Source organism: Gallus gallus, chromosome Z (genome assembly GCF_016699485.2).
Source record: "Gallus gallus isolate bGalGal1 chromosome Z, bGalGal1.mat.broiler.GRCg7b, whole genome shotgun sequence".
NCBI lineage: Eukaryota > Metazoa > Chordata > Aves > Galliformes > Phasianidae > Gallus > Gallus gallus.
Window position 1 is genome coordinate 8,739,264 of NC_052572.1, and position 27,759 is coordinate 8,767,022.

Below are 27,759 nucleotides of genomic sequence, written 5' to 3' on the forward strand. Positions count from 1 at the left end.
CTCACCCCCTGCAGACCCCAGCTCCGCGCCATCCTTGAGCAGACTCATACTGGGAGCCCCCAGGCAGGGCCTGTTTGGCCCCGCAGGGAGGGGGGGGAATCGTCCAGCATTTTCACGCAGCAAAATCCCACGGTTGAGCCAGCAATGGCAGACCTCTGAGCGCTGGCAGGGACCCAAGGCGTATTTTCTTCCTGCCACCCTTTCAAATTAAGAAAACGATTCATTTTATTTCTTTAATTTTCCAAATGGAAGTGAATTGGCCGTGCTGGCAGGTGCCTGATGGATGTTCCCTGCCACCTTGCAGAGGGGATGGAGCTCACCCACCATCCTCCTCCTCCCCCTGCGTGGGGCCCACACCCAGCACGACTGCTTGGGACCTGGGGACCACTGGGAGCAAACACAGAGCAGCCTGCTGTCCCACAGTGGGTAACACAATGTCAGTGCTGAGACTTTTCAGTCCTTTGGGGTTGCAGAATGTGACAAAACAAGCTCCGGTCCCTATTAGCTCCCCCTGCTCAGCGCTGTATGAATGTGGTGGCTTTTCCCCTTGCTTTTATTATGCTTACCAGAGTGTTTCTCATGCATCTGCATAGCCCCTTGCCTGCCTCAAGGGGACACTGTCAATAAATGGCATCAGCTTCACCAGGCAGGCAGTGAGAAGGGCTGAGTGCACCCATGCAAGGATGCACAGAGATGGGATGCTGACATTGCCCAGCACCTGGCTGGGCGCATGTTTGCTCTCTAGCTCTGCTGACCTCTGGGCTGGGAGATGGCAGGTGAAGATTATCCTATCTGTGTGGCAGCAATTATCAAATCTATACACTGCATCAGCGACATAAACTGCAGTGGACAGGCAGAGCACGTGACTCGTAATTAGGTCTGGCTGCCCAATCTCCATTAAATCTCAAAGATCCCTTCCTAATCTCTTGCACCGTAACTTCTTTTTTTCTGCCTGCTGCTGTTTTTCTCTGTGCTGTCTGCTGCCTCACCTGCTCTCCATGGGGCCCTGGGGAACACAGCAGCCCTGCATGTGCTCACAGCCCTGTGAACCACTGGAGCACCATTGTGTTGTGGTGACAGTTGCAGCCTGGATATTAAAAGAGGCAGTTTAGTTGGTCTTTTGGTGGGGGTAAAAGAAATTCTGCTCGTCTCACCTCTTGGGAAGGAAAGTCTTATTAAACGTGCTGTGTCCTCAGGGATGAACCGCTGCTCCTCTGCTCGCGGAGTGTGGGTGTTTTTGGTGATGGGGAGACTGAGGCACGGCGTGCTTATGTGATGCATGCAAAGCTGCTCTGCTCTGTGCAAACCCCCAGGGTGGTGGGGTGCTGCCAGACCCTTCTCTGAAGGGCTCCATGCCAGCAGCCAGGGATGAGCTCTGCAACACTGCAGCACTTCAGAGCAGCAGGAAACAAGGCTTAGAAGCATGCCCTGCCCATGGAGATAGAAGCTCTGCTCTCTAACAGTGAGGCACATTCAATCTCTTGCTAATTCTGGGATAAAAAGGAAACTCGGCAGCTGGGTTTTGTAATCCTGTGCGGGTGAGGTTTTCTGGGAGACGCTGGCACCGGGGATGTGACAGCTTAATTGCAGAGAGTTCTCTGGAGGGGGAGCGGAAATCAATAGGTGTTGGTAAGGCGCTCGTTTTGAGATAAAGTCTATTTGTAAATTACAGTCATTTGTCTCCTTGCTGCCTCCAGAGCAGTTAATTGTCAGTTGCCCGAGGCCCAGAGGGGTGCTGGGTTCTGCCCTGGAGCCCGAGCACAGGGTGCCCACAGTGCAGTGGGCAGTGTGACCGGCCCTGCAGGCTGGAGGTTGTGAACGCATGCCCTAATGTGGGTCCTGTAATCCCTTTCCTGGCCGGGAGGAGCTCAGCCTATTTAGTTACCAGGGCACAGAGGGCTGGCTGCAGGGTGTGTGACTCCCAAAGGGCAGCCCTAGGCTGGAGGGAGAGCGGCCAAAAATACTCTGCTGCTTTGGGCACTGCCTTACAAGGCTGGAGCACAGTTTGTTAAACAGAAAAGACATCGAAATGAGGGACTGTGCTTTGTGCACGGGGATAAAGGAGCAGCTGCTCTGCCCCAGTGGGTGCTGGGACGAACCTGCTTCCTTCCCAGTTCCTCCCCAGCCCTGCAGGGTCAAAGCCCTCCTCGTGCTGATGCTACTCAGACTTTGCCCTACAGATCAGCTGTGTGCTTTGGTTAGGGGCATGCCGCACACAGGGGATTAAGGACAAGTTGTTGCCCCTGGGTGTGGCACAGAGGGGCTCCTGGCCCACATTTGGTGTTGCATGGATGGGCAAACAGACATTCCCTGCACCCCAGGTGCATGCAGCAGTGCCCAGCTCCTGGGGTACCGGGAGTGAGCATATCTCAGAACCTCTGCAGAGCTCAGGATCTCTGCAGAGCTGCCTCAGAAGGATGGGACAGCCAGGGGCGGTGGGAAACACCTGCAGGAAGCACATCCACCAGCCCCGTCTGAGCCCCCCAAGAAATATCTGTATCTCTTTGTATTTCCAGCAGGTGGGAAGATATGAACCAACGCCACATGCTTTCTATTCAACACTTTGCTTAGGGCATCCTTTATTTTGTCTCTCTGTCTTTTCTGGCCCTTCCTTCTCTTCCCAGCTGTGCGGACATGACCTCCCACAGCCCCGAACCTGTGTTCCCAGAGATGGGCTCAGCACCAGCACCCAAAATCAGCAAGAGCCTGTGCAGAACGGAGCTGAGAAAAGCGAGTTCAGCACGAAAGGGGGTAGGCTGTTCCCTCCATATATTGCTCAGAGTGTTTGCTGCTCTGAGTTTGGATGCTCAGAACCTTCTCCGGAGGGAAAGCTTGTGATGGAGGCATGGAGGATGGAAGAAGCATTGCTCAAACCTCCTTTTGGAGGCTGCTCTGGAGAAACCGTGCATGCAGCAAAGTGGACGCAGGGTTGTTTGCAGGCAGGTCCAGGTCCAGCAGAGTGCTGTGCGCACAGGCAGGCATGCATCAAGGCGGTGAGGGCCACATGTTGTGTTTGTACGTGTGAGCACGTACAGGGGAGGGACGCCCGCACCTTGCACCGGGGCGCAGAGGAGGCTGGCTGCACGTGACGGTATCCATGCCTTGCACGCCGGCCACGTTGATCTCATGTGCTGAGCTTCTTGCAGGCACCCAAAGGAGTCATCGAGCGTGCGCTGATCGCTGTGCGCTGCCAAAATCCTCTGGAATCTGCTCCCCTGCGTCGCCCCTTCCCAGGTCAGCAGCGGGGGCTGCGGCAGCAGGTGCTGAAACCCGTCCCTCCCCGCGACCTGCCTCGCTTGCTTTTCCAGCACATTTTCCAGAGGTCAGCCGTCCCCTCCCTGCCGCTGGATTGCTTTCCTGCCCTTCCCACCTGCTCCTTCCACCCGGCAGATTGTTTGGAGAGCAGCTTTCACGGGGGCAGTGTTAGGGGAACATGAGTCGAAGGAGAAATCAATCCTGTCCTTGCTGGGGCTGAGATCTTGGAAATGCCGTGCTCCCATCCAGTGGCTCTCGAAGAATCGGGGCTGAGCGTGGCACAGCTATTTCTGGCCGCTGGCAGCTATTCCTGGCCCTGACCTGAAGCTTAGTCCTTTCCCTCTCTGTGCCCATGCATGAGGGATGAGCTTAGCGTGCAGGGCAGGCAGGGAAGGCTCTAAATATCTGCAGCCGTGGGCAGCCGCTGGGAGAGGCACTGAGCAGAAAGCATCCCCTTCCCACGGTGAGCAGGATGCTACAGGGCCAGTGCTCTGCTTTTTCCATAGGACTTTGTGAGGGGAGGGATGGATCTGAGCTGTCCATCCACCCTGCACTTGTAGGGTTCGGTTGTTCACCCACCTCCTGTGCACAAGGTGAGCTCAACCCTCGTCTACTGATGGTGCTACGCAGCTCGAAGCTTCCTGAGCGCATTCCTCCTGCTCTCCATCCTGCTTTGATTTTCTCCGCCCTCGCTGTCTGTCCCGCTGTCTTCCCAGCTTTCTTCTGCTGTCGCCTTCCCTCCCCATCTCTCCCCCGTTTCCTTCTATGCTTTTCACCTCTCCTTTTCTCTCCCCATCACTCCCACCTGCTCCCACCACTACTCCCACTATCTCTGCCCTCCTCCTACCCCATCTCCTTCCTCTCCTCTCTGCAGCCAGGTACCGTTTTGCTCCGCACACACCAGCTGCGCTGTTTTTCTTGCATTGCAGTAAATGTTTCCACAGAGCTGTGGAGATCTCCAGAGCCGCCGAACAAAGAGACCTTTCATTTTAGCAGCAGGGTAGAGAGCAGCCGTGCTGCTGGACTGTGGGGTCTGCAGTCAGGGGACTCCCATGGCCGCATCCACCCCTGGGTGAGGATCGGGGCAGAGAGGGACCGTGCTTCAGAGCCGTTTGGGGTTTTGGTTGTTCCCCCTCCCTCCTCCCCTGCTGCAAACCTGATGTAATTGTAGCAGGAAATTAAACATTTGAAGCGTTAACGTGATAATCTGTGGGTTTAGGCTTCGAGGGCTGGGGGCTGGGAGCTGAGCGTGTTTCTGCTGCTGGGGGTGTTGGGAATGGGAAGGGGGCATGATGGTGGTGGTTTGTCCCCAGATGTCCCCACTGGCAAAACCTCAGGGAATGCTCTCCTTCGGCTCTCTTTGACTTCAGCCCATCTTTGGGTTCCCAGTTGGAATGGTGAAGCTTTTCTTTTGGTCGTATTTCAGTGCTTGTGGTGGTGGGACAGGAACCAGTGATTGCACTTGGTGCCTGCACTGAGTTTGTCTGTTCTCTGCTGATGCTGGTGGGGGACCAATCAGCTTGGGACCTGTGCATGCCCCGCATCCCTGTCACCATGGGTCAGCAAAGAAAAAAAAAATACCATCAGTTTTTGGAGATGCGAGGAACACCATGGAAAACCCTCTCCCATGTCCGTGGGGCACCAAACCCCAAATGTAATGCTGGTTCAAGCAGAACTCCTGGAGGTTTGTTCCTTATGGGAGGGCTGGGTGGGTGTCTGATGTGACCACTAGGGGAGGTGGCTGGGGTCTCTGTCATTAGAGGAGGTGAGGATCAGGGCAGATCCCGTCAGCATGGCTGTGCACAGGCAGGATGGAGGGTGCATGGCTCTGAGTGGACTGGGGACGCAGGCAGACAATTGAGCACGGGTGTCCCAGTGCCTTGTTTGAGCTCCTCCGTGGTCTATAAGGATGGCTGGCATGAACATATTATGTTTTTTTAATTCCTTTTTTATGTCAGGCATGGATTGTCTAATAGATGCTTGCATTGTAATTTTTTACTTTAATAGGAATCATTTGTAGAGAGATCTGCTGAGCTCAGCATCCCGGCTGGAGCTTTTGCATTATCGGGAGTTGCTGTCTTTGCAGATGGATGAGTTTCAAGGATTTCTAAATACACAGGCCTATCTGTCTAAACAAAAGTTCAAGTGCCGTGCAGTTCACTGGTTTGGAGCAAATGTCAAACAGGCAGGAACTGGGCTGTCGCCACTAAACAAACCTCTGTCCTGTTTTCTTTTGCATCAGCTGTGGCAGGGTGATTTTCTTCCAGCATCGCTTATCTGTGAAACTGGGGGTGAGCAAATGTCTGTAGAAAACCTGTTTAGCCTTGAGCAAAGCGGAGCCTGTTCGGCCTGGAGTGGAGGAAGGAGGAGGGAGCATTGGTCTTCTCCATTGGCCGTGGACACTCACCTTGTGTTTTCCAAAGTATATCCCAATGGTGCATCCAGAGCTGCTGGCTGCGGATGTAGCCGTGAGTTTTAACTGTCCCATCTTTGATGAAGATGCAGTTGTTCACAGGAAGGTCTGTCATCTTTGGGCCGATGATTTACTTTGGCCTGACCCAACGCCTTGCTCCCATGGCACGGGGACTGCGCGTTTCCCTGCTGAGCCTGGGATGAAAGTGACAGTGAGTTGCAAACAGGTCCCAGGTCACATCCTGCACTGCTTCTTTGCTCGGTCCCTGGCAGCAGGTTTTGAGGGATGGAGATAGCATCCTGGCGTGGGAGACGGGAGACCTTTCTCCCCGACACCTGCATATGGTGCGACTTCGGCGCGGCCTCTCGCGTCCGGTGTTTTTTTGTGTGTTTTCTGAGACGCTTCACATTAGCTCCTTGGCCGGTGCTGGGAGGACTGGATTGGAAAGGAAAGGGATTTTCATACTTCATCTTTTTCTCGCCGGAGCCTGAAACGTGAGCGCCTCCAAGGCGTTGCCGAATGAGGTGGTAATGTGTTCATCAGCTGGGAAATCACCGGCCTTCGGAAAAATGGGGAGGGGAGAGATGGAGAGATGCACGGGGACTTGAACCAACCCATCCACCCTGAGACAGCCATGGCTTCGGGCTGCAGCGGGGATGCATGGAGCGTGGTGTTGTGGAGCATCCCAATGGCGCCGGGACTGCTCCCTGCCTCAGTTTCCCCACCACAAGCTGTGGTTGTCATGGGGTCCGTGAGGATGCTCTGGATGCCATGCCCCTCATGTAGGGCTGAGGGAGGGATGGAAAGAAAGGAAGCAAATGGAATAAACCAGGTGCTGCTCGGAGTTGTAGCAGGGAGCCTGCCTGCCTTAGGCTGTGTGCTCACCACTGGCTGCGCCCAGCTGAGAGCGCACCCTGCCATGGTGAGTTGTGTTCTGGCTGGATGTGGGTTGGATCTGCAGGACCTCATGCTGCACACAGGGGTGGTGCTGCTCTTGTTCTCTTCCCCCCAGCATACAATGGTGCTACCGTGTACCTCCAGGTCTTCTCAGGCACAGAATCACAGACAAATCATTTGAGTTGAAAAGGACCCTTAAAGGCCGTCAAGTCCAACTGCCCTGCAGTGAGCAGGGACATCTGCAGTTATCCTCGAAGCATTTTAGTCACTCTTGCCTAGGGCCGTGCAATGCTTGGGGCTGGTTCTGCACCTGTGTATAAATAGATCATCCTCAAGTGCCTTCCCTTTTCAGTTTCGTGAACTCTTCTTCTGCCCTGGCGATACACGAGGGTAAACAGGAGCATTCACTGCTGCCTTTTGCTGCTCACCACCCCTCCTTCCTCTTCCTGTTTATCCACCTCCTTCTCAAATTAAATACTCCAACTTCTCAGTCTCGCACTCTGCTCTTTCTCTACATCTCATTGCTTTTATTGCCCGTCGTTGAGCAGAAACCTTTTTCCTCTGCCTGTTTGTTTTTTGTTTTTGTTTTTGTTTTTGTTTTTTGTTTTTATATGCAGGATATCCAGAATTGATTGAAGCATTCCAGGTAAGGCCTCACCATTGATTTACGTCGTCACGTATTTTATAATCCTCTACCTTCATACATAACCTAACATTTTGTTTGCCATTTGAGCAGCGGCTGCAGAGCGAAGGCTGACATCACTTTGCTGGCTGGTTTCAGCTAATTTAGACTGCAGCAACGTGTGTGATTAGTTCAGAACACTCCTTGCAGCGAGCAATGCCTTGCATTTATCACCACGCCGGGCTCCCTCGCTGCCTCGTGCTTTGAAGGGCTGTGCCATCCGTCATACTCTTGATTAGCCCAAATAATATTGTCATCTGCCAGTTTTTCCTCCTCGTTGCTCAGCCCTCTTCAAAGCGTTAATAAACAGATTAGAGAGCGTTAATCCTCATCCGGGGCGCTGAGGTGCTTCTCCAGCAGGCTGCTGCCGTGCAGAAAGCATTCAGACCTTTCCATGGGGCTGCGTGAGGATGCGCCTGGCTTCTTTGCAGAGGAGATATTGGGTCACCCCACCAAGAAATGACCCGCCCCAGAGTTTTGTAATTAGGAGCACAGCAAAAGGGGTCGGAGAAAGCGCTGTTGTTTTTATCCATAATAATATCCAACAGAAAACCTCTGTTTTCTGAGGTTCCTACAGCTCTGCCCCGTTCCTGTGGTGAGTGGTTAATATTGGTCTGCGTAGCCAAATATGGTCTTCGTGTTAATACTTTCAGATGCGGCCATTGTGCTTTTAAATAGCAAGGGCCTTTTTAGCAAAATGCTCAGGATTTTGGTTTCATGGGAATAGCAGAGTTTAATACGAAAAGTGTAGAGTATTATTGATGGGCGATCTGGTGAAATTATATATGTGGACATATGCTTACAGTTAGATCAATAAATGTTATTAATGTGTAAAGATATCATTTTTATGTTTCTTTTTTTCCAAAGGGTTTTGTGGTTAGCTTATTTTTTGAGCTTATTGATGAAAGAATAGTATTTATTTTGAAAAGTCAATGATTCAAATCAGGGCAATTTTTTAATGGGCTGTAACTTTTAAACAGAGTAATAAATTTTTGTTGTCATTCACAGAAATTTTTGCACTCGAGATGAATGTAGCAGCCTGCAGGTCAATGGCTCGGCTCTCCCCGAAGGTAAATTCTGGAGGTGCTGATCAGGGCTCTTTGCGGTGGAAGCCGATTGCAGCTGAAATGTCATTAAATTTTGTGTTATTCAGGAAAGGAAGCTAAGGAAGAGTGATCACAACCGGCTTCACCATTTCTCTACATGTTGCCCAAATTGAGATATATGTAGGCTGTAAAGAACATAAGAAATAGCGTGACCACGACATGGTTTGTAACCTTCAGCTTCTTGCAAGCAGTTGCTGCTTTGGAGGCATCAGCATCAGCAGCCTTGCGCTTCTTTGAGGTCTCTCTTCTGTTCTGCATTTGGGATGCTTTGCTGCTCATAGAGTGTGCCCTGGCAGAGACTTCTGCTGGATGTCGGTGTGCAAAATAATCTAAGAGCTGTGTCTGCTCCTTGCCTTGTCGTCTCATATCCCAGCTCCCAAAAAGCTGAGGAAAATGGTGCTGTGGGCATTTGGCTGGATGGGAGATAAGCATCATGAGCATTGCACTGGCTTGGACATGCTCCTTGGGAAATGGGAGGTTGAGCATTATCCTGTGGAGGCTGTAGGTGTCTTGACTTCTCCACTGGCTGCTTCCCATCCTGGTCATGCAAACAGTGCTCTTTGCAAGGCAGGGAAAGCTTGGTTTTGTTTGTCCATGCACCACTGAGACTGACCTTCTGCTCTGCTCATGGGTTCAGCTCTCGTCCTTGCTGTCCAGACTCCCACTTGGTCCTGTAAAAACTAGGAGGTGCTTTTTGCCCCTTTCTCCTTTTAGAGGATGGTGGTAGCTCTCCTCTGCTCTGATTCTGCTCAGCAAATAGGATGAAAACAGATGAGGTCAGTGGCGTCTATGCCGGCAGATTTGGCCTCCATTTTCTGTTTACTAGGGCTGCATTAGTTGTGAATAATGGCGCGTCAAACCACTCGCTCCGAGCAATTTATTCATGGGATTTGGCCCCGTGTGCTGTCTGCAAGCTGCCTGCCAGCAAGATATGATTTTTAAAACACACTTGCAAAAACTCAGCTGTGCGCCCTATCAGCTCACAAACACATCTGGGTGGGAATGGCAGTGCCGTGGAAGCAGCATGGCCATCCCCAGCATCCCCGGTGCGGTGCAGAGCGGGGCAGGCGGTGCCTCTTTGAAGCAGGGTGCAGTTAGATGAGATGGGAGATGAGAAGTCACGGGAGATCTGATAGATTCTTCCCTCTCCTTTTGCCCAGGAGACATCATTATGTTAAGCTGCGCGCACGCACGCGATCCCAAATCTTTAAGACAGGAATTCCTCCCTAACTTGGGAGAGACGGCAACAGTTTCGAGCTCGTTTCTCGCCGTCTGGCAGATTTTACGTCTGATTTTTGCTCCGTCACGTCCCCATGGAATAACCACTGATTTATATCGCAGCCGAGCCCAGAACAAATGCTTTTGCTGGAGGACGGATACCTGTGTTCTCTCCAGGAAAGAAAGGTTACAGCTCCCCAAGCTTTGATAGAAAGGCCAAAGCTAAAGAAACTCTTGGTCACTGTGATGTCTGTGCAGAAGGGAGCACAATAGCCCATGCGTGAAGGGAGGCAATCGCGGGTCAGGTTTGCTCACCCGTTGTCAGTATGATGTGCACCACTCGCTATTGTTTTCTGGGGTATTGCACTTTTGATTGATTGCTTAATTTGTGCGCTTGTGTGATAGTTATTGTCATGTGATGGCTCTTTTGTCGTGCTGGACTGAACGTTTTTATTCTTGGGAGACAGTTCAGGCTCCAAGATGCTTCCCAAGAATGCTTGGGCTGATGTTCCCAGGGGCCATATTTGGAAATCCCAACAGTTTTCGCTTGGCCAAAAGCACCAATTGATTTTAAGGGACATTTTGTTTGTGTTACAGTGTGAGTTGCTAGCCCGTGGTGTTCCTGAAGGGAAAAAAAAAAAAGAGAATTCTGAGCTCACAAGACATTTGCGCTAATTAAACAGCGGGGAATTTGTTGCTCTTCACTGGTTTGTTGTTCGGGCTTCTGTCGGGCTTTTTGTACTTGGGTTTCCACAAGCCTTGTTCATGAAGGTGGTGGCTGTCACGCAGAGACGGATGAACTCTTCCTCACTCCTGCAGGACAAGGTCAGTAGGATGCAGAGCACAGAGGGGCACATCTCCACCCCCATCCAATTCCCTCAGGGTCAAGGTTGCTTCTGTAGCCTGTACTGAAGGAAATGCTCCAGTTTATTTGGGGTCCCTTGCCTTGCTGGCCATTGAGAGAGCTCTGGGAGAACATCAGGAGCTGCAGAGCTCCCATAGGGACCACACTGCACCTGGAAGTTTGATGATTTTGGGGGCAAGGAGAAGCAGCCTAAGGGAGGCTGGACTTTCTTTCGCATTCAAGCCAATGGTGTGGTGTCAGATTATCTGCTTTCCCCACCTGGGGGTGGGGGGGGTGGGGCATCAGCATAAAGCTCTGCCTTGTTTTCGTCCTCTGTGAAGTTTATTTCTGCATAAAAACAGTGTATCCTGATGCCATTGGTTTGGAGTAACGTCTTAAATCTCCCCACTCACAGCGGGGTAAGTACCCACTGCTGGCTCCGTCTTCACAAATTCCCCTCCTGCCCCTGCAGAGCTCACCCTGAAATACATCACTCCGGGAGAGCCTGCAGGATTTCTTTTCCCTCCTCCCATACAAAATCACGCAGTCAACAAAATCTTTCCCAGTGCTAATCCTCAGTTATGCAGAAGGACTCATCCGGCCCCGCGGTAGTAGGGGAGAGACAGATGTTCGGCGGACAATTAGTGCAGTTGTGCGGCTCCTTCCTGCTTAGAGCCCCCGTGCCAGAGCCCCCGAATAAATCACTGCGTGTGTGCCGGCATCGCCTTGTGCCACCAGACCGCTGCAAAGCGAGCGCAGGTGGGACGGGCTGTAATGAGGGACACTGTGCTCTGCAGAAAAGCTGCCTTTTGCTCTGTTTTCCTGAGCCATTTCTCTCCTTGGCACAGCTGTACCTCTCTGAAGCCTTCATCTTACAAAATGGCTTTCCCCCCCTCCCTGTTTTTTTTTTGTTTTTTTCCTGGAGGTTTTCCAAAGTTAAGGGTTAAGTTTCGGGAAAGAGCCGGCTCTGTCCCAGTGAGGATAGCAGCAGTGAAGGCGAAGGGAAGTGACAGTTTCAGCACAAGGCAGGGAAACACTGATGGCTTTTAGAAGTCTCGTGCTGTAATGAAATTTTCAAGCAGCTTTAGGAAGTGTCCGATAACCATGCAGGACGGTTTGAGCTGAAAAACAAGCATAAATAAATAAATAAATAAATAATGCCCCATTTGGTTAAAATCAACCACCGAAATCAGGCTCTGCACTGAGCAGGTGGCTCCCTTTCCCCTTTCTCCATGGTGGTTATGAGGTGCACCACCAGCTTAATTGTTTCCTAGTAATTGGATAGTGTGGGCGTGATGGCATCTTTACAAACCCAGGTCATCCGCGGGACAGCTGGGCAATGCACGCCCTGAGCTCCCAGCAAGGATGCGATGCTCAGAGGTGCCTGCCCTGCTAAAAGAGTTTCGCTCTCTTGCCATAATGCTGAGAGGTTTCTATGCCTCGTTTTCCCTCGGCTGGGAAAGAGTGGGAATATGGGAACGATATTCCCGGGGCATCAGGATGGGATGCTCTGCACCCAGCCAAGCTGAAGGGGGCAATGAGGATGGGGATGACCCAAGAGTAGCCCTGGCCCCAGTGCTCAGAGGAGTTCAGCAGACGGGATAGCAACCGGAGAGCCCCACACCGGAGCCAGATCGCTTATCCTTCCTCCATCCTCCTTTGGGCAGCCTTGGAGCTTGCTCCGTATTCACTTTGCAGTACAAACGTTGCCCGTGCAGCACCTAGCACTGTGGAATAGGGCATTTGGGGTTTTTTTCGTTGTTTAAGAGAAATCCTTTCAACAACAACAACAACAAAAAAAAAGGGGACGGATGGACGGACGGACGGACGGATGGATGGCTTTTGAAGTGTATCATTCTTCCCCTCTTGCATATGTTCGTTTTTGATTCAAACACACTGTTGAGACCTTTCTTCCCTTGCAGAGCAAAATCCCCTGGAAAGAGGCAGAGCCTGCTTTTGTGCATTTATTTTTACCAGATCTTGAAATAATTTGTGACTTAAAAGGAGAGGGAGGGAAAAAGGAAAGAAAAAGAAAAGAAAGGAAAAAAGAAAAGAAAAGAAAAAAGAGAAGAGAAGAGAAGAGAAGAAAAGAAAAGAAAAGAAAAGAAAAGAAAAGAAAAGAAAAGAAAAGAAAAGAAAAGAAAAGAAAAGAAAAGAAAAGAAAAGAAAAGAAAAGAAAAGAAAAGAAAAGAAAAGAAAAGAAAAGAAAAAGAAAAAGAAAAAGAAAAAGAAAAAGAAAAAGAAACCCTGTTCCTGATTGAGGCCTCTGAGCATTACTGTTATAGAAACAAAAGTAATTAGGTAACGAGCGACTCTAACCTTAGCTTAATTAACACATCGTTAAGATCAAGTGCCCAGAAAGGTAGCGGCTCTGTGCTCTTGTGCATGAACCCGGAGGCTTGGCGACCCAAGAAATGCGCTGCAATTTATTTCTTATTAAAGTGTTTGTTCTCTACCCCGGCGAGTAACCTCAGCCGTTCCTCCAGGGGAGAGCCGAGAGGCGCTCATAGCAATTTGCAGGTAGGAGTGGGAAGAAATGAGCGATCCTCGGAGCGCGGGGGAAGGAAGGGATCGCTGGGAGCCGCCTGTGCGAGCAGGTCGGGAGCGCGGGCTGCGTCCCGGGATGATGAGAGCAGTCAGGAAAATGGGAGCTGACTGCAACCTTTTAGTACCAGAGCTATTTCTTGACATACGATGCAGATCGCTTTCTGATCTCATCTCCCCCCGCGCTCAGCTTGGAACCAGAAGGGGAGGTAAATGGGTCAGGGTTCCCAGGGGGGCTGTGAGAAGGGCCAAAAAGCAGACGTCCGCAGGGGGAAAACAGTCGATTTGGCAGGTCTGGAGTTCATTGAGAAGTTATTGCTTTGGAAGGCACAGGAATATCTGTTGGGAGTCATAGAAGAGTTATTGGTGTTGGAAGTTATGATGTAGAATTATGGTGGAGGATATAGAGACCCTTATAGAAGCTCAGCAAACCTGTGAATCCATCTATCTAAGCACCCTCAATTCCCACTGAAATCCTCTTGGAACAATAATAATCATTTAACAAAGGAAATGGTTTTTGACCCAGACAACTAAATGCATTTCCGCTTAGTGCTTCCCAGCCCTCGCCTGATACTCAGCCGTGTGTTGAGGTTGCCTGTTATTTTCCCAGACATCAAAAGGTTCGAAGGAAAATGCAGCTTGGGAAAATTGATTGTTTGCCATGAAAATCTCCCCTGAAAGAGCAGTCTGAAGAACAATTAGTTGAAGGCATGTGAGCAGATTGCAAAGCGAAAATACAAAGTAGGTGCATGGGTGAGGATCCTCAGGGAGAGGTGGTGTGATGCCCTGCTGATCCCGGAGCTGTTCTGGGGTTGATGAAGGCACTGCAGTGCTGTTAACCGTTTCCTTTTATTGGCTTTCGTAGAATAATAGAATATCACAATACAAAACAGCAGTAGTGGTGAGGCACTGGGACAGGTTGCCCAGAGATTTGATGGCTTCACCATCCCTGGAGATGCTCAAGGTCAGGCTGGAGGGGCTCTGAGCACCTGGTGGAGCTGTAGGTGTCCCTGTTTGTTGCAGGAGAGTTGGGTCAGTTGACTTTTGATGGTTCCTTCTGACTCACATGGTTCTGTGCTTCTGTGGTTCTGTGATCCTGAACTGGAAAGGAAACATAAGGATCATTAGGTACCACTCCCAGCTCATCATCAGCTTTCATGATGATGGTGGATATCGGAGGGAGGACCTCTCCCGATTGACTTCTATTGGGTTGGATAGGGTGAAGCCAAGGAGCACTATTCTGCATTTAGCCCAGGTCCAGGGCTTATCACAAAGCCCAAAGTGCGAAGTTGGAGAGAACTGCTTTAATAGCTTTCTGCAAGGTTTCCTTCCCATTGCCTCATTCCTGCTGAGCAGTTTGGTTTTGTCAGAAGGGACACATGGTGGCAGAAAGCTACCAAATTGGAAGTGCCATCGGGCTTTACACAGGGAGGAAAGAGCAAGCATCATCATGCCTGGTTGGGTAACAAGTATTTAATGCTAAATGTTAATCTGAGGCCATGAAAGGTAGCGCTCCACCTGCAAGAATGTGGCTTCCTTAGAACTGTGGAATTGTTAAGGTCGGAAAAGACCACTGAGATCACCTAGTCCAGCCATCAACCCATCCGCACCATGAGGATGAAGGAGAGGGATAGGGAAGTAAATCCAGCCTTGTATGGCTGGGGCTAGGAAGGAGCACCTTGCAGCGCTGAGATCATTTTGCCATTGCCAGCTCATTATTTTATTTTTGTGTATTTTGTACCCAAAAGAACGGCTGTGCCGAGGAGGGATCAATAGCTCAGCCAAGCATCCAAGTTATTAACTCACAAACAAACAGCATCGGGCTGAGGGGAAGGAGGAAGAATGTCAATTTTCTGTGCAAATGTTATTGTGGGGAGCCTTCAAGGAGTGTTTCATTTAGCAAATAAGGGCTATCAGAGACAGTTACTCCCGTGCTGAGAAGGAGGAGAGCGGGGAATTGAATAATTTATCTGGGAAAGTGTCCTGGGGAGGTAGACCTTCAGGTTTAAGGACAATCCAAAGGAACCGTGTCAGCTGGTGAGGAGTAGTCCCCTTTTCCCCCATCCCTCTGTCTTTCTTGCTTTGCTCCCACCAGTGGGATGTTGCTCCCTGTGCATTTTGGGGTATGTCGGCATTTAGAGGCGAAGGCTATGAACCTGCCTTGAATTTTGCCATAATGGGAAAAAGGGGTCTGTGAAAGCCATCCTGCCTCGGGGGTGGTAAATAACATTGGGGTCACCTCATCAGCCACGCTTTTATGCCTCAGGGATTCCTGAGGAGGGCTGCACTGCTTTGTCCCAGGCATCCCCGCATCGAGATGAAGTCGGGATCAAAACAGAGGGGCAGAGCGGGGCTATCCCAGCTCTCAGCAGATTCGGCCAGGCATTAAAATCTTTGAAATCCCAGACCTTTTCCCTTGTTATTTTCAGAGTCAGCGGTGACTCAATATGTGAAAAATATTACCAAGGCTGGAGCTTACGCTTGAAATCTCAGCTGCCACGGAGGAGGTGGTTTTGCAACACATAAAATGCAGTTGGTGTTCTGCCACATCCCAAAGTTGCAATGTACCGTGCAACGCAGAGTATTTAGGAAGGAGATGGAGAAAGTCTCTGTTTCATTTCCCTCTGCTCCGCTTTTTTTCCTGCCGTTAAACCCTGCAACAAAGCCGGAGTGGTTAGGGCTTGGGGCTTTTTCTGTTGTGGTGTGGCTCTGTCGTATTTAAGCTTTCACAGCCTGTCATTATCCAACCGCAGTGAGCGGGGGCTTTTCCCTCCAGGTCAGCAGAGACCCGGGGAGCTGCGCTGCTGCCCCATCCCTTCTTCAGTCCAAAGACCCAGGCAGACGCAGTCTGAAAGCTAACATGTGTCTCAGGGTGAAAAGCCCGCTCCGACCTCCGATCAGCGCTCCCGCATCAGGAAATGACCGGCGGGGATCAGACTGCTGCATGCCGCCGTCTGCATTTGATTCTTGGGGCTGTGCTGAGGCTTTCTCCCTTGGGTGCACTGCGGGGATGCAGAGTTCACGGCGGTGAAGCCGCTGGGATGTGGGATAGGTGTTAATCCCCCCAGTGCTCTGCTTGGCGGTGCCTGGCACTCAGTGTGCAAATGTCACGGTAGCACGTGGGGACGCAGTGTTGGTGCCCGGTGAGGGGGTCACGGCACTGCCCTGCCATCCATCCCATCACCCTTCTCTCCTCTCCTCTCCTCTCCTCTCCTCTCCTCTCCTCTCCTCTCCTCTCCTCTCCTCTCCTCTCCTCTCCTCTCCTCTCCTCTCCTCTCCTCTCCTCTCCTCTCCTCTCCTCTCCTCTCCTCTCCTCTCCTCTCCTCTCCTCTCCTCTCCTCTCCTCTCCTCTCCTCTCCTCTCCTCTCCTCTCCTCTCCGTGCTGACAGATGGCAGGTCCTCGGGAAAACGGAGCTGACATTTCCAGGGAGTGCACGGCCACGTTGCATTTGCAAGTCATAAAAGCAGAGTGGAGAAAGTGCCCTCCTGCTGCCACACAGGCACCTGACATTTAGGAAGACGGCATGCGATTAAGGCAAACATCTGCCGGTGGGAGGTTTGCGCCGTGCAGTCGAGGTCTTTGATTCCTCTGTTTCCAGAGGGAGCCCCGTCTCTGTCCTGGGCAGAGGTATCCGTTTACAGGCAAAATGCTGATGCAAACCCTGATGGAAGAAAAAAAGAGAAGATTGGCTTTGGCTTCATAAGCAGCAAACTTCTGCTGGTGCTGGAGTGCTGCGCAGCATCCCACTGGGTCCAGAGAGGGAGCATCTGAGGTGGGCAGTGCCTTGCTGAGCAGCAGCCCTATCCTGGAAAGCAATTCTGAGTCATTTTTCTCACTCGGAAAAGCTCCTATCTGCAAACACAGCCTTCCAGCTCTGCACTCATCGTGCCCTGGCTGATGTGCCAGAAGAGTAAGAGGGAGTGTTGCAGGGCAGAAGAAGAAACGTACACATCAGCAAAAAAATTGCCCTTGGATGAAGCTGCAAAATCTGGCCATAAAGCCCAACATTTTATTCCACGTGCAGCAATTCATTTATACAAAAAAAAAAAAAAAAAAAAAAAAAAGGAAAAACAAGAAAGAGCCAACCCATCATATTTCTGCAGAGCTCTGGTCCCAATCAAATAGCTGGACCGGGAGAGACATTAGAAAATGGGGGAACAATCTCGTGTTAGTCCATTGGGAAAGCTAATAGACCTTTTCCATCCCAAGTTTGCAGGATTCTGGGATTTTCACAATAGCTGCTCCACTTAAACCACTGCTCTGTGCATTGCCTCGCTCAAACTGACGGCTCCTTCCCCTGCAGCGGCCCCGCTTGTCTCATTACAGCTCCCACCTTTCCGCTGCTGAACTGAAAATCAACAAAGGGAAATTTAGGCTGGATATCAGGAACAATTTCCTCAAGTTGACTATGAAAGTGCCTCCGGGGAGCAGCAGTGGAGACTTCGTTGCTCGCAGTGTTTAATGGGTTTCCCATCTCGTTGTGGGAGGGAGGCCGGGTGGCGAGGGGTCCTGGGTTCTCCCAAAAGTCTTCTGAGAGGGCTGGGAGGCAGCAGGGAGGGGTTGGATTGTGTGAGCACAGTGTGTGGGAGCTGAAGGTGGTGACCATCCCTGCTGCCCTCCAGTGCTGCAGGAAGCCCCCCGCCCTATGCTTTTGGGTGCGTTTTTCCATATGGGGTGCAGGGGACCTGCCTCATGTCCTGGCATGGTGAGTGCTTTGCATGTGGGGCCTTGGCACTGATTTTTATCAGAGATACTCCTAAAGCATAGAATCGTAGAATAACCTGAGTTGGATGGGATCAGTAACGATCAAGTCCGACATCTGGGTCTGGATTTGGCCAAACCCCTCCTGTGTCTGTGAAACACAGGGGAGATAGGAAGGGGAATGTTTATCTGCAAGACACTGGCCAAAATGAAATGCTATGGCAGAGTTGAGCCTTGAATTTCTAATTGGGCTTTAAGGGTAATGGTTTCAATTGGAAATGGAATGTCTTGTGTCAATCTACCTGGAATTCCCAGCTGATGGTGCTCGTGGGAGCAGCTTGCAGACAGTGGGGCTTGTTGGGTTTAAGGTGAAGGCAGGAATGGAGCCCCAAAGGTGGTTGGATCCCATGTAGCAGAAAGACATCGTGATTAAGCAGTTGACAGACATATAGTTGCTGTTGTAGGAGCTTTGAAATGGGAAGACAACAGGTATGTGGTATGAGAGATAGATGAGTGCTGCCGTGGTTCCTGTTCTTTTGCATTCTTCTTGCTGCCACATCGGAATCTTATGTCTGCCCATGGGCTTTCCTCTTGCAGTCATCTTGTGTTGGCTGTATGTAAGGACAAGGAGAGGAACCCGAGGGCATCCATGGACCTTGGTTTCATGGCATTGCTACGTGATACCCCCAGTGACTTTGATTTTTCTGGGTAGCATGTCCTTCCTTTCCCACCCTCCTCTGTCACTGGCGCTGCATGAATGCAGAGCAGGATGTGCAGTCCTGTCCTTAAATAATTTCACAGTCCAAGGGCAAAGGCTACAGATGAGTATGGGCTGTGGGGTTGGGGAATACTCAAAGGTCCAGATCAGCGTGGCAGGCAGCAGTGTCACTGTAGAGCCACCAAGCTGCTTTTTAGCAGAGCCCTCTCCGGATAGCTTTTAAAAATGTATGTGATATCTCAGAAAAAGCACGGCTGGGGTGTGGATTCCAGCTGTGCACTTCAGAGATTTCCAGTCTTCTGTTTCCCGTACATGAACCCGGCGCAGTGCTCTGCAGCCCAGGCTCTGACTCTGCTCCTCGCTGAGCTGTGCCGGGAAGCAGGACGCCATATGGAACCCCAATGGGCTCGCCGAGAGTGAAAGGGAGAAAGGGGGAAAGGGAGTGGATTTTTATGGCTCAGCCTTCAGAATGTTGTCCTGATGCGTGGGATGCTGTAAGGAGATCGAAGGCGCCTTCGGTGCCCTCCCAGACAGTGGGTGACCTTGTGTGGCAGAGAACGTGAGAGAACTGGCCAAAATGCTGATGGTTTCACCAGCTGAGCGAGCACCTGCAGCCCATCCTGGGGGCTGCTCAGAGCCACGTGTGGCTGTACAGCCATACGTACATGTTAACTCGAAGGGTTTCTTTGGAAGAGGAAGCCAAGTGCAGCACAGTCGGCTTCTCTGTGGTTCCCATTCTTATGCATTCTTCTTGGTGCCATGCTGGCATCTTATGGCTGCTCACAGGCTTTCCTCTTGCAGTGATCTTGTGTGGCTGTAAATAGGATGGGAAGAGAAATCCCAGTGTTTCTGGGTACCTTTGTACATGATATCCTACAGTGAGTATTACTTTTCTGGGTAGTGCATCCTTCCTTTCCCAAAAGTTGAGAACCAACTTTGTCCCCTTGCAATGCCCAGTGCATGATGGTGGAAAGAGCTGCGCGCTCGTGTTGAGCGAAGTGTACTGCAGGAGCTCTCCCTGTTTGAGGCTGTTTTCTTGCAGACGTGTTGTGTCCAAGCCACAAGCAACCCAATCTCCACAGCTGGGAGAGTGTTACCAGCACCCAGTGGCACCCTGGGGGCAGAGCAGGCTGTCGGGGTATGCTCCCTGAATGCTCCAACTACACACTATCTTCCCCCCAACATCCTCATCCTCACCAGGGCAGGATTTCATGTCTCAAAGTGGATCTGCTTCTCTTGGCTCGAGCTTTATTCCTTCTGAGGGCAGCTGATTTTTGCAGAGGAAGTGACATTTGTTTTCTGCAAGGGCGACACTTTGCCCTTCCAGAGCCGCCTGAATTCCTGCTAATCCTCCCCTCATTCATTTCGCACATTTTTCTTCACTCTGCTCCTACACTATGGCGCTGTGCTAAGCATCGTAGTCAGCAGCAGGTAATTTAAGCACACATCTGCTTGCAATCTGGGAGGAAGGAGAGAGGCACTTTGTCTTTGTTAGGAGCCCAGCAGTCCTGCCTCCATGTGTACCTGGTGGCATTATGGCTCTGCGGTCACTCCAAGGGTGCCAGGTGTGACTCAGAGATTGGATGGGATGGGGACAAGGCGCTGTGCTGGGATCTCTCTGCCAAGTGGCAACAAGGCTTTGGCAGCCAGGGAGGCACCTCCAAGAGAAGGCAGACCTCGGTCAGTGCCTTCATTTTGGGTAAGCCCTGGGGACCCCTTACCTCCCCACGGGTGAGCTAGGGGACAAGGCATGAGCAGGAGGAGGTCAGAACTATTGCTGTCGGCGCAGGGGGGATTAAGTGGCGCAAGTCGGTAGGAAATAAGGGCTTTTCTCCTCCCAACACTTCAAAGCAAATTTCTTTTAGTTAATCCTCCGTAGCCTGTTGCTACTCCCTCCGTTTGCTACCCTTCTAATACACCAAGCCCCCACTGCTTCTGGGGTTCCACCAGGGTGGGGATGTGCAGAGGATGCAGGGGATGCGCAGAGATTGCAAAGGGTGAATAGAGGTTGCAGGGGATATGCAGGGGGTGAGCAGAGGTTGCAGAGGATGTGCAGAGGATGCCGCCAGCAAGAGGAGAGCTCGGTGCCTTCCTCCCCTGCAGGCTCCCTCCTTCATCTGAGCACCAGCTGGATCTCCACTCTGCAGCTCCCCGTCTGTGAAATGGGATAATAGCATTGCTTCATCGAGGCTAAATAACTGCCTTCGAGAGTGGGAAGAGCGCAGTGTGCGCCCTGCCCGGCAGTGCTGCTGCGGTGCCATTATCCCCAGGACAGAACTGGGCAGAGAGGAAGGGGAGGGAACTGCTGGCTTTATTCTTGGCACTACCCACTTCCCACCAGCAGCACAGAGATGCTGGGGGATCCCACATGTCAGGATGAAGGTGGGTGAGTCAGGAGACAACGCTGATTTTCCTGGAAAAAATGAGCACTCAACGTGGCATTTTTCTGAGGAGCCTGAGCCAGTGCTGCGATAGATAGGAAACAGGAAGGGATGCTGTGACCCAAGCTGCACTGCAGAGTGGGATCTTTCACATCCCTGCTCAGCCCCAGGAGAGCATCCTAGGCACTGGATCTGCTGGGCTGCTCTTTCCAGAAAAGCTCATTTTTCCACAGAAAGCAGCTATGCTGCTCCATCCCTTTCTCATCGGACTTGCTGCTGGCCACAATGGGTCGTTGTTCAGTTCCCGTTAAACTCCACCATCACAACCCGTCTGCTCCTCTCCTTCTCTCCTTGCTCACTCCAAACCCTCCTCATTGCGCACGGCCCTTGCAGACCTCTCCCTTCCCTTCCAATTGCCTGCAACAAGTTTTAAAATGCATCAAGCCCTTTCCACGTGTTTTGCTAAGTTTAGACTGCCTGCCTTTTCCCTTGGTATCCCAAAACAGCTGCTGAATGAAAGGCAATCGTGTTCTGATATTCAATACCATAAGCAGGAGTGATTTGAAAATGTGTTGATTCCTTAGACTGTGGGAAAAAGACCTGCACTGCTGGCAAAACCGGGCTGAAAAGTAATGTGGGGTTTTTCAAGGTGGTTTTTTTGGGTTATTTTTTCTCTTTTTGATGGGTTCGTAGAAAAGCAACTCATAATTCTTCATTGCTTTGAATTCTCCCCAGAGACTTCCACGGGGCTGAAGTCTTGCATTTATACACACTTGTTTGCAGAGCAGGCAAAATGCAGCGGATTCACACGAAAGCCTCGGATTTGGCAGTATTGGAAAAAGGGGATCTGACTAATGCCCTCGAGCAGCGTTGTTATAGCCTATGGATGCCAGACATCCCACAGGGAGCCTCATCCCAAAATTAGCTGAACTCAAACCCTCATCAGTGGAGAGGGGCGAAAGGACTGTCCGGTGTCTGCTCTGGCGCAGATGTTTGCTGTCACACCACGGTCTGCTGCTGGCAGCTGTGGCAGAGGCATCCTCCAGGGAAATGGTCCTGCAGTAAGGCTCAACCCTCCTTGAAGAGCACAGGTGAGGTGCAGACACCCGGGCTCAGTCCGGATGCTGCGCTGCTGGCCCTGCGTGGGCTCTCCTCCATCCATCCGCTCTGCTCGGCAGCCTCAGGTCCTCTGAAGATTGCGTGTTTGAGATATGTGTAATATTAGTCCCCATAAATCACATCAAACCTATAGCTTCCAGCGCTGCTGGCTGGGGTCCTGGCAGCCTTGCTTGCTGTCACTCAGACGTGGGATGTCTAGGTTAGCTTAATGAGGAAGCCAGACTAAGATGAAATAATTAATGCAGCTGTAGAGTGGAGATGTAGGAGTCCTCAGGGGATAAGGCAGCTTGGCCCTAATCTTTCTCCCCAGCTGAGATGCACCAGGTCTTTGTGGAGGTTGGGAAATGCTCCATTTCTATGGCGTATCTCATGGAGCTCTGTTTCCTATTTGCATTGGGTGCCCCATGGAGCTCTGTGCCCTTTTTCAATGGGTATCCCATGGAGCTCTGTGCCCATTTCCAGTGGATACCCCATGGGGTTCTGTGCCCATTTCCAGTGAGTATCCCACAAAGCTCAGCACCCATTTCCTATGGGTACCACGTGGAGCTGTGCACCCATTTCCAATGTGTACCCCATGGAGCTTTGCACCCATTTCCAGTGGATACTCCCTGGAGCTCTGTTCCCATCCAGCCCAGCATGATGCAGTGCACCAGTGGCTGTGTGTGTTCAGGGCAGCCAGGGTTGGGCTGCTTGCTGGGAGCATGGGGTGTGTGAATGGCATCCTCTGGCTTGCACAAGCTCAATTAAAGCTGGTTTATTTAGTAAACACGTTCCGGGATAAAGCCTTTGATTTATAGATGCCCCAATAGCGCTCCAAGGAGGACTTGTACAACTTTAACTGCGTTTTCTCAGCATCACACCAGCCCAATAAAAGTGAGTTCATATGCGCTGCACAAATTCTCACTTCCAATATAAAAAAGATTTTATGAGACTGGAAGTCTCGTCGGCTCTGCGGGGCCGGGCGTATTGGCGGATACTCCGCATGACAGACCCTCTATTCCTCTTTGAGTTGTCAGACTTCAGTAGCATTTACAGCTATTTAGCTATCAAATTTTATGTGCGGCTCTGAGAGAAATGTGTCTTTTAAATACTGCTCCGTCTCATAAACAGCAGTCTGTTAAACCATGTCAATTGTACAAGTGTTTCACCAAGCAATCCAGTGCAATCACACACAGCTCTGGTCATTACCTGAGCAGCAAAGTGCTGAACAGCACCCCCAAATTAGTTCTCTGAGGTGGTCTTCTCAACTGGGCATCACCTTCCCAAGTAAAGGCTGGGAATGGTGGTGCTCCAGCACCAGTGTAAGAAGGACACTGATTTATAGATCGGGTTAGAAAATTTTGCCAGAAAGGTGGGGAGGCACGGAAAATGTTTGGACCAAAGAGACTGTGGATGCCCCGTCCTTAGAAGTGTTCAAATCCAGCTCGGATGAGCTTTGGACAACCTGATCTAGTGGGAGATCTCTCTGCTGGCAGTGGGTTGGACTAGATGGTCTATAAGGGTACCTTTCAACCCGAACCATTCTGTGATTCTGCGATCATATCCCCAATATTTCAACTCCAGGCTCTCCCTTCCCTACCTGGTTGGCTACTCTCTGTTCTTTTTCCATCAGCAATACTGGGGAAGAGTGTGCAGCACTGTGCAGTTTATTTGGTGACCCAAGCTGAGCCTACGAGCACTGGACAAGGAACAGACGCTCGCTCCCCCTTTTCCGCCTGATCTCCCTCTTTGCTGATGGTGCAGTCGCGCCAGCTCTGCTTTGGATATAATTTACAGACTCCGAGCAGAGTTTCGGAGCGGAGCCAGGCTTGAGTTTTCAGCCTCTTTTATTGTTTTCTTCTTTTTTATTCATTTTATTGTTATTTGGGTGTAAAGCAGTAACGCTGTGTGTATTTCCAAGCCCATACCCTCTTGGAAAGCACAAGTGGTGCAGGTGGGGCTGTGGGTGCTGCACCCAGAGGCGTGGGGTAACGAGCAGTTGGATGTCTAATTGCTGCCGTGCGCTGCGCACTGGGAGGTTCGCTCTCCCAGCGCTGCTGTTTCCGCATGCAATGAGCTGGGAGCCAAGGAGGAAAAAAATATATGTGCGTGTGCAGCATGGTTATTTTCAAATGTGAAATTGCACCTGCAAAAATAGAAGCCAGGAAGGGACTGGCGAGCAGATCCGAGCTGGGAGGCACAATGCATGGAGAACAGGGGATGGGGACGGTGTCTCTGAATTTCTTTCCCATGCTAGCTCTGGCTGATAGTTTCAGCGGACGTTACTTTTCCTCCTGCATGCATTTCCATTAATCATCTGCTTGTCAGCGCTCTTCCCCCCACCTCCCCTCCCCTGCCAAGTCTCACCGAGCAGTGCGCACGCACACAAGCGCCCATGCACGCAGCGTGCGTGCTGATGAGCCTGGCCGCTCATTAATCACTTACTGGTGTTGTATGAGTTGTGTTCCAAACCACAGAAGGTTTGGAAGTGGGGAGGAAGGCCGTTCCCTGGAGGTAAGGGCTGTGCCATGGTGCAGCTCTGCGGTCTCCATCCAAGATGTAGTGAGTGGAGAAGCCGTTCAGGTTCATTCAGACACATCTCGCCAGGTTGTTGGAAAGAATCTTGTGTTGGAGAGGAGTGCCAAAGTGAGCTGTCCCACTCCCAGAATTCGTAAGGGACTTATTTGTATGTAATTTTTCCTGGCAATGATGTGCTTCTGCAGCCATCTTGGCTAAAGTAACCTTGGGAGGTCTGTAGCCCAGCGCCAAGCAGGGCAAGTGCTGCATTCTGAGCAGTTTGCTTCTCCCACCTGGGTCTTGAAAACCTCCAAGGTCAGAGATCCCATGATGTCTGCCGGTGTCTGACAGTCCCCATGGGGAAACTTCATAGAATCGTTAGGTTGGAGAGGACCACTAAGTTCATCAAGTCCAACTGTGAACACTGTGCCCACTATCCATGTCCCTCAGTACCACATCTCTACCATTCCTTGAACACCTCCAGGGATGCTGACTCCATCACCTCCCTGGGCAGCCTGTGCCAATACGTCTCCACTCTTTCAGAGGAGAAATGTTTCCTAACATCCAACATGAACCTCCCTTGGCACAACTCCCTACTGTCCTATTCTGGTCACTTGGGAGAAGAGGCTGACCCCCACTTTGCCACAGCTTCCTCTTAGGGCATTGTAGAGAGCGATAAGGACTCCCCTGAGCCTCCTCTTCTCCAGAATGAACAATCCCCATTCCCTCAATTGCTCCCCATAAGTTATGCGCTCCAGACTTTTCACAGCTTCTCTGGACACACTCCAGCAACTCATTGTCTTTCTTGTAGTGAGGGGCTCAAAACTGAACACAGTACTCACAGTGACAAGTCAAGCCTGATCTCCCTTTTTTTGCTGTTCCTGCCTGCCATCTCTTACCTTTCTACCATGCAGCACTGGCAAGAATCTCTTTGTCATCTCCTTCACCTTCCCATAGGCACTGGCAGTCTGCTATTACGTCCCCCCAAATCCATCCCTTCTCCAGTCTGGCCAAGTCCTGTTTTCTCAACTTCTCCTCATACCCGTGTGCTTCCAGCCTTGTGACCCCAGTAGTGATCACTGGACTTACAAGGACCAGCAATGCCCACTGTGTAGTGGAGTTCCCCCAAAATAGCAGTGTCCCAGAGGCGCTTCAGGGTGTGCTTTCTTTTCTCCTTGAATAATTTTCTTCTTTGTGAGATCTGGCTGACCCTGTGTAGGCATCTACCTGGCACCAGACTTCCTTTCTGTTCGGGACAGATTGCCAAAATGATAAAATTGATAGCAAGTGTGTGTGTGTGTGTGTGTGCCCATGTGCTCATGCACACACAGGTATGGACTTCTTGTTCAGAAATTTTGCTTGAAAAACCCAGTAGTTTTTACTCCTTTCATGTGTGCTCCAGAAGTAGTGTTTGACAGGCTCCTCCATCCAGGTAGGGCATGAATGGCTACCATACCACAGAATGGCTTGGGTTGGAAGGGACTCCAAGACCATCCAGTTCCAGCACCTTCCCTAGGCACGTCTGCCATCCACCTGATCAGGTTGCCCAGAGCCCTATCTAATGTGACATCGAGCATCTAGGACAGAGCAAAATGGGGGCAGAAACGTGTTTTTCCCCTGCTTACTGCTCATCCGTGGTGTTGCCCTGCTGATGGACGTGGGCAGACCAGCCGCTGGCTCAGTTTTTCCTTTTTTTCTGCTGTTGAGGGATACGTGGAGATAGAGAGCGAAATACAGCGATTCCTTCTTCCACAAAATAAATAAATAAATAAATAAAAAGTGAGGGGAAAGAAAGGAGCCTCTCTCACACACTGCACCAGCAAATGCTCGTCATCCTGTAACAGGAGGCCAGCGCACAGGAATATTCCTGTGTAACATGCGCGAGTGATGAGCCCCATATGCAGACCTTGGGAGAAATTAAATATTTTCTGTGGCGTTTTCCAAAGAGCCTTTCTATCAGAGTGCTCGGTCAGGAGCCAAAACGCCACAGCTTTTGCAGCCCCAGCTGGTTGGCACTTCTAAAATTATTATTATTATTATTATTTTATTTTTAAATGCTGATGAATATTTTCTAATTAAAAAAAACAAACAAACAAAAAAAAAAAAAAAACAAACCGTGTCCCGGCAGGTCAAATCCAGGCAGAGTTTTGGAAGGGGCTGGAGGCCACCGGTGGGTTTTTTTCTTGGTGGAAGGCTCTGGAGCCTGTAGGAAGGGTCCGGAGTTAAAGCACACACATGGTCAGCATCTGTCCAGCCACAAGCATCGGGGAGGCTGCTGGAAGCACAGCGCAGGTAGGGGACGGCCCCTGGGGCCAGATCAGGGATGGAGCGACTGGAGGGAGCAGGCGGGGTCTGACCTGTTTTGACTGCGGGTTTAGGGCTTGCGGACATAGGTAGGCACAAGCATCATTTTTGGAGCATCCACTGAAACCCTCACATGGACAGCAGACACCACATGCAGATCACTGGCGCCTGTTTGCTGAGGGATTGATTTCTCTGGGAGGGCTGGAAGTGGCTGAAGATGGGCTGCTCAGTCCCCCCCCCACCGAGCTGTAGGAAGATGCAGCCGATTACTGGGGATTCTGTGGTTGCAGAGGTGTAAGCAGTGCAGCAATCACTGGGAAGGAGCCTGAGCAGGAACACACATGGGTGGTGGTGGTGATGGTAGTTGTTGTGAGCAAGGGACGGTTTGTTGTGATGGTTTGTTGTGAGCACAGGAGCACTGCAGTTGGCTGGTTTTAAGACAGATGGAAATGGCACAGCTGGATATGAGCGGGCTTGGGCCTGGGGATGGGAGAGGAGGGCTGACAGTGAGGAGAAGGGTTTGGGAGAAATCTGCTGGAATCCCACAAAGTAGAGCCTGGTTGTTTTTCTCCCAGATAGGCGGACAGGCTTCAGACCATCTTTTGCTTGGGGGTGTTGGTAGGTAAGAAGGTAGTGTGGATGCTATACCTCAATTTGGCATTGGCTGGGGGATGAATCAGTTCCTGGGCTTGCCAACAGCATTTGTGCCTCCCCTCCCCTGCAGGGCTAGAAACAAATTTCATTTTAACCAGTTTTTCTTCTTTATTGAATATCTATTTAATTGCTGTCTTTCAATTACAAACTCTCGTTGCAGAAATCTTGTTCTCTCTTTCCTTTTTGGCAGCGCACCTGGAAAGAGGCTGAGAGCTAAGCCATCATCCAAACACAGGTTAATCATAGAACCACAGAATAGCTTGGGTTGGAAGGGACCTTTAGGAGGGACCTGAAAGGCTGTGCCGTTTCAGTGCCCAGGCTCAGCTGACAGCAGCTGTGTGCCATGATTTTGGGCTCTCACCAGTGCTCATTGCCTCAACCCAGAAGGGATTTTCACTTCCAAAGCTGTGTTTACCAGTGCTGCTC

General features: G+C 50.9%; 1 protein-coding gene across 15 annotated transcripts in view; it reads left to right on the forward strand.

The window, feature by feature from the left end:
- The window catches only part of CNTFR (ciliary neurotrophic factor receptor), a 171,092-nt gene that overhangs the window by 67,068 nt on the left and 76,265 nt on the right, over nucleotides 1-27,759 (forward strand). For 3 of the 15 annotated variants that reach the window (XM_046905245.1, XM_046905247.1, XM_046905246.1), the window contains exon 3: nucleotides 8,256-8,317. The exons of 9 other annotated variants lie outside the window; for them this stretch is intronic. In XM_046905245.1, coding sequence (XP_046761201.1) covers nucleotides 8,273-8,317 — 45 coding nt within the window. In that variant the 5' untranslated portion in view covers nucleotides 8,256-8,272. Of the gene's footprint in view, nucleotides 1-7,182; nucleotides 7,212-8,255; nucleotides 8,318-10,255; nucleotides 10,397-27,759 lie in introns of those variants that run through there. 3 more of the 15 variants (XM_046905248.1, XM_040655432.1, XM_040655427.2) reach the window with 3 other exon arrangements.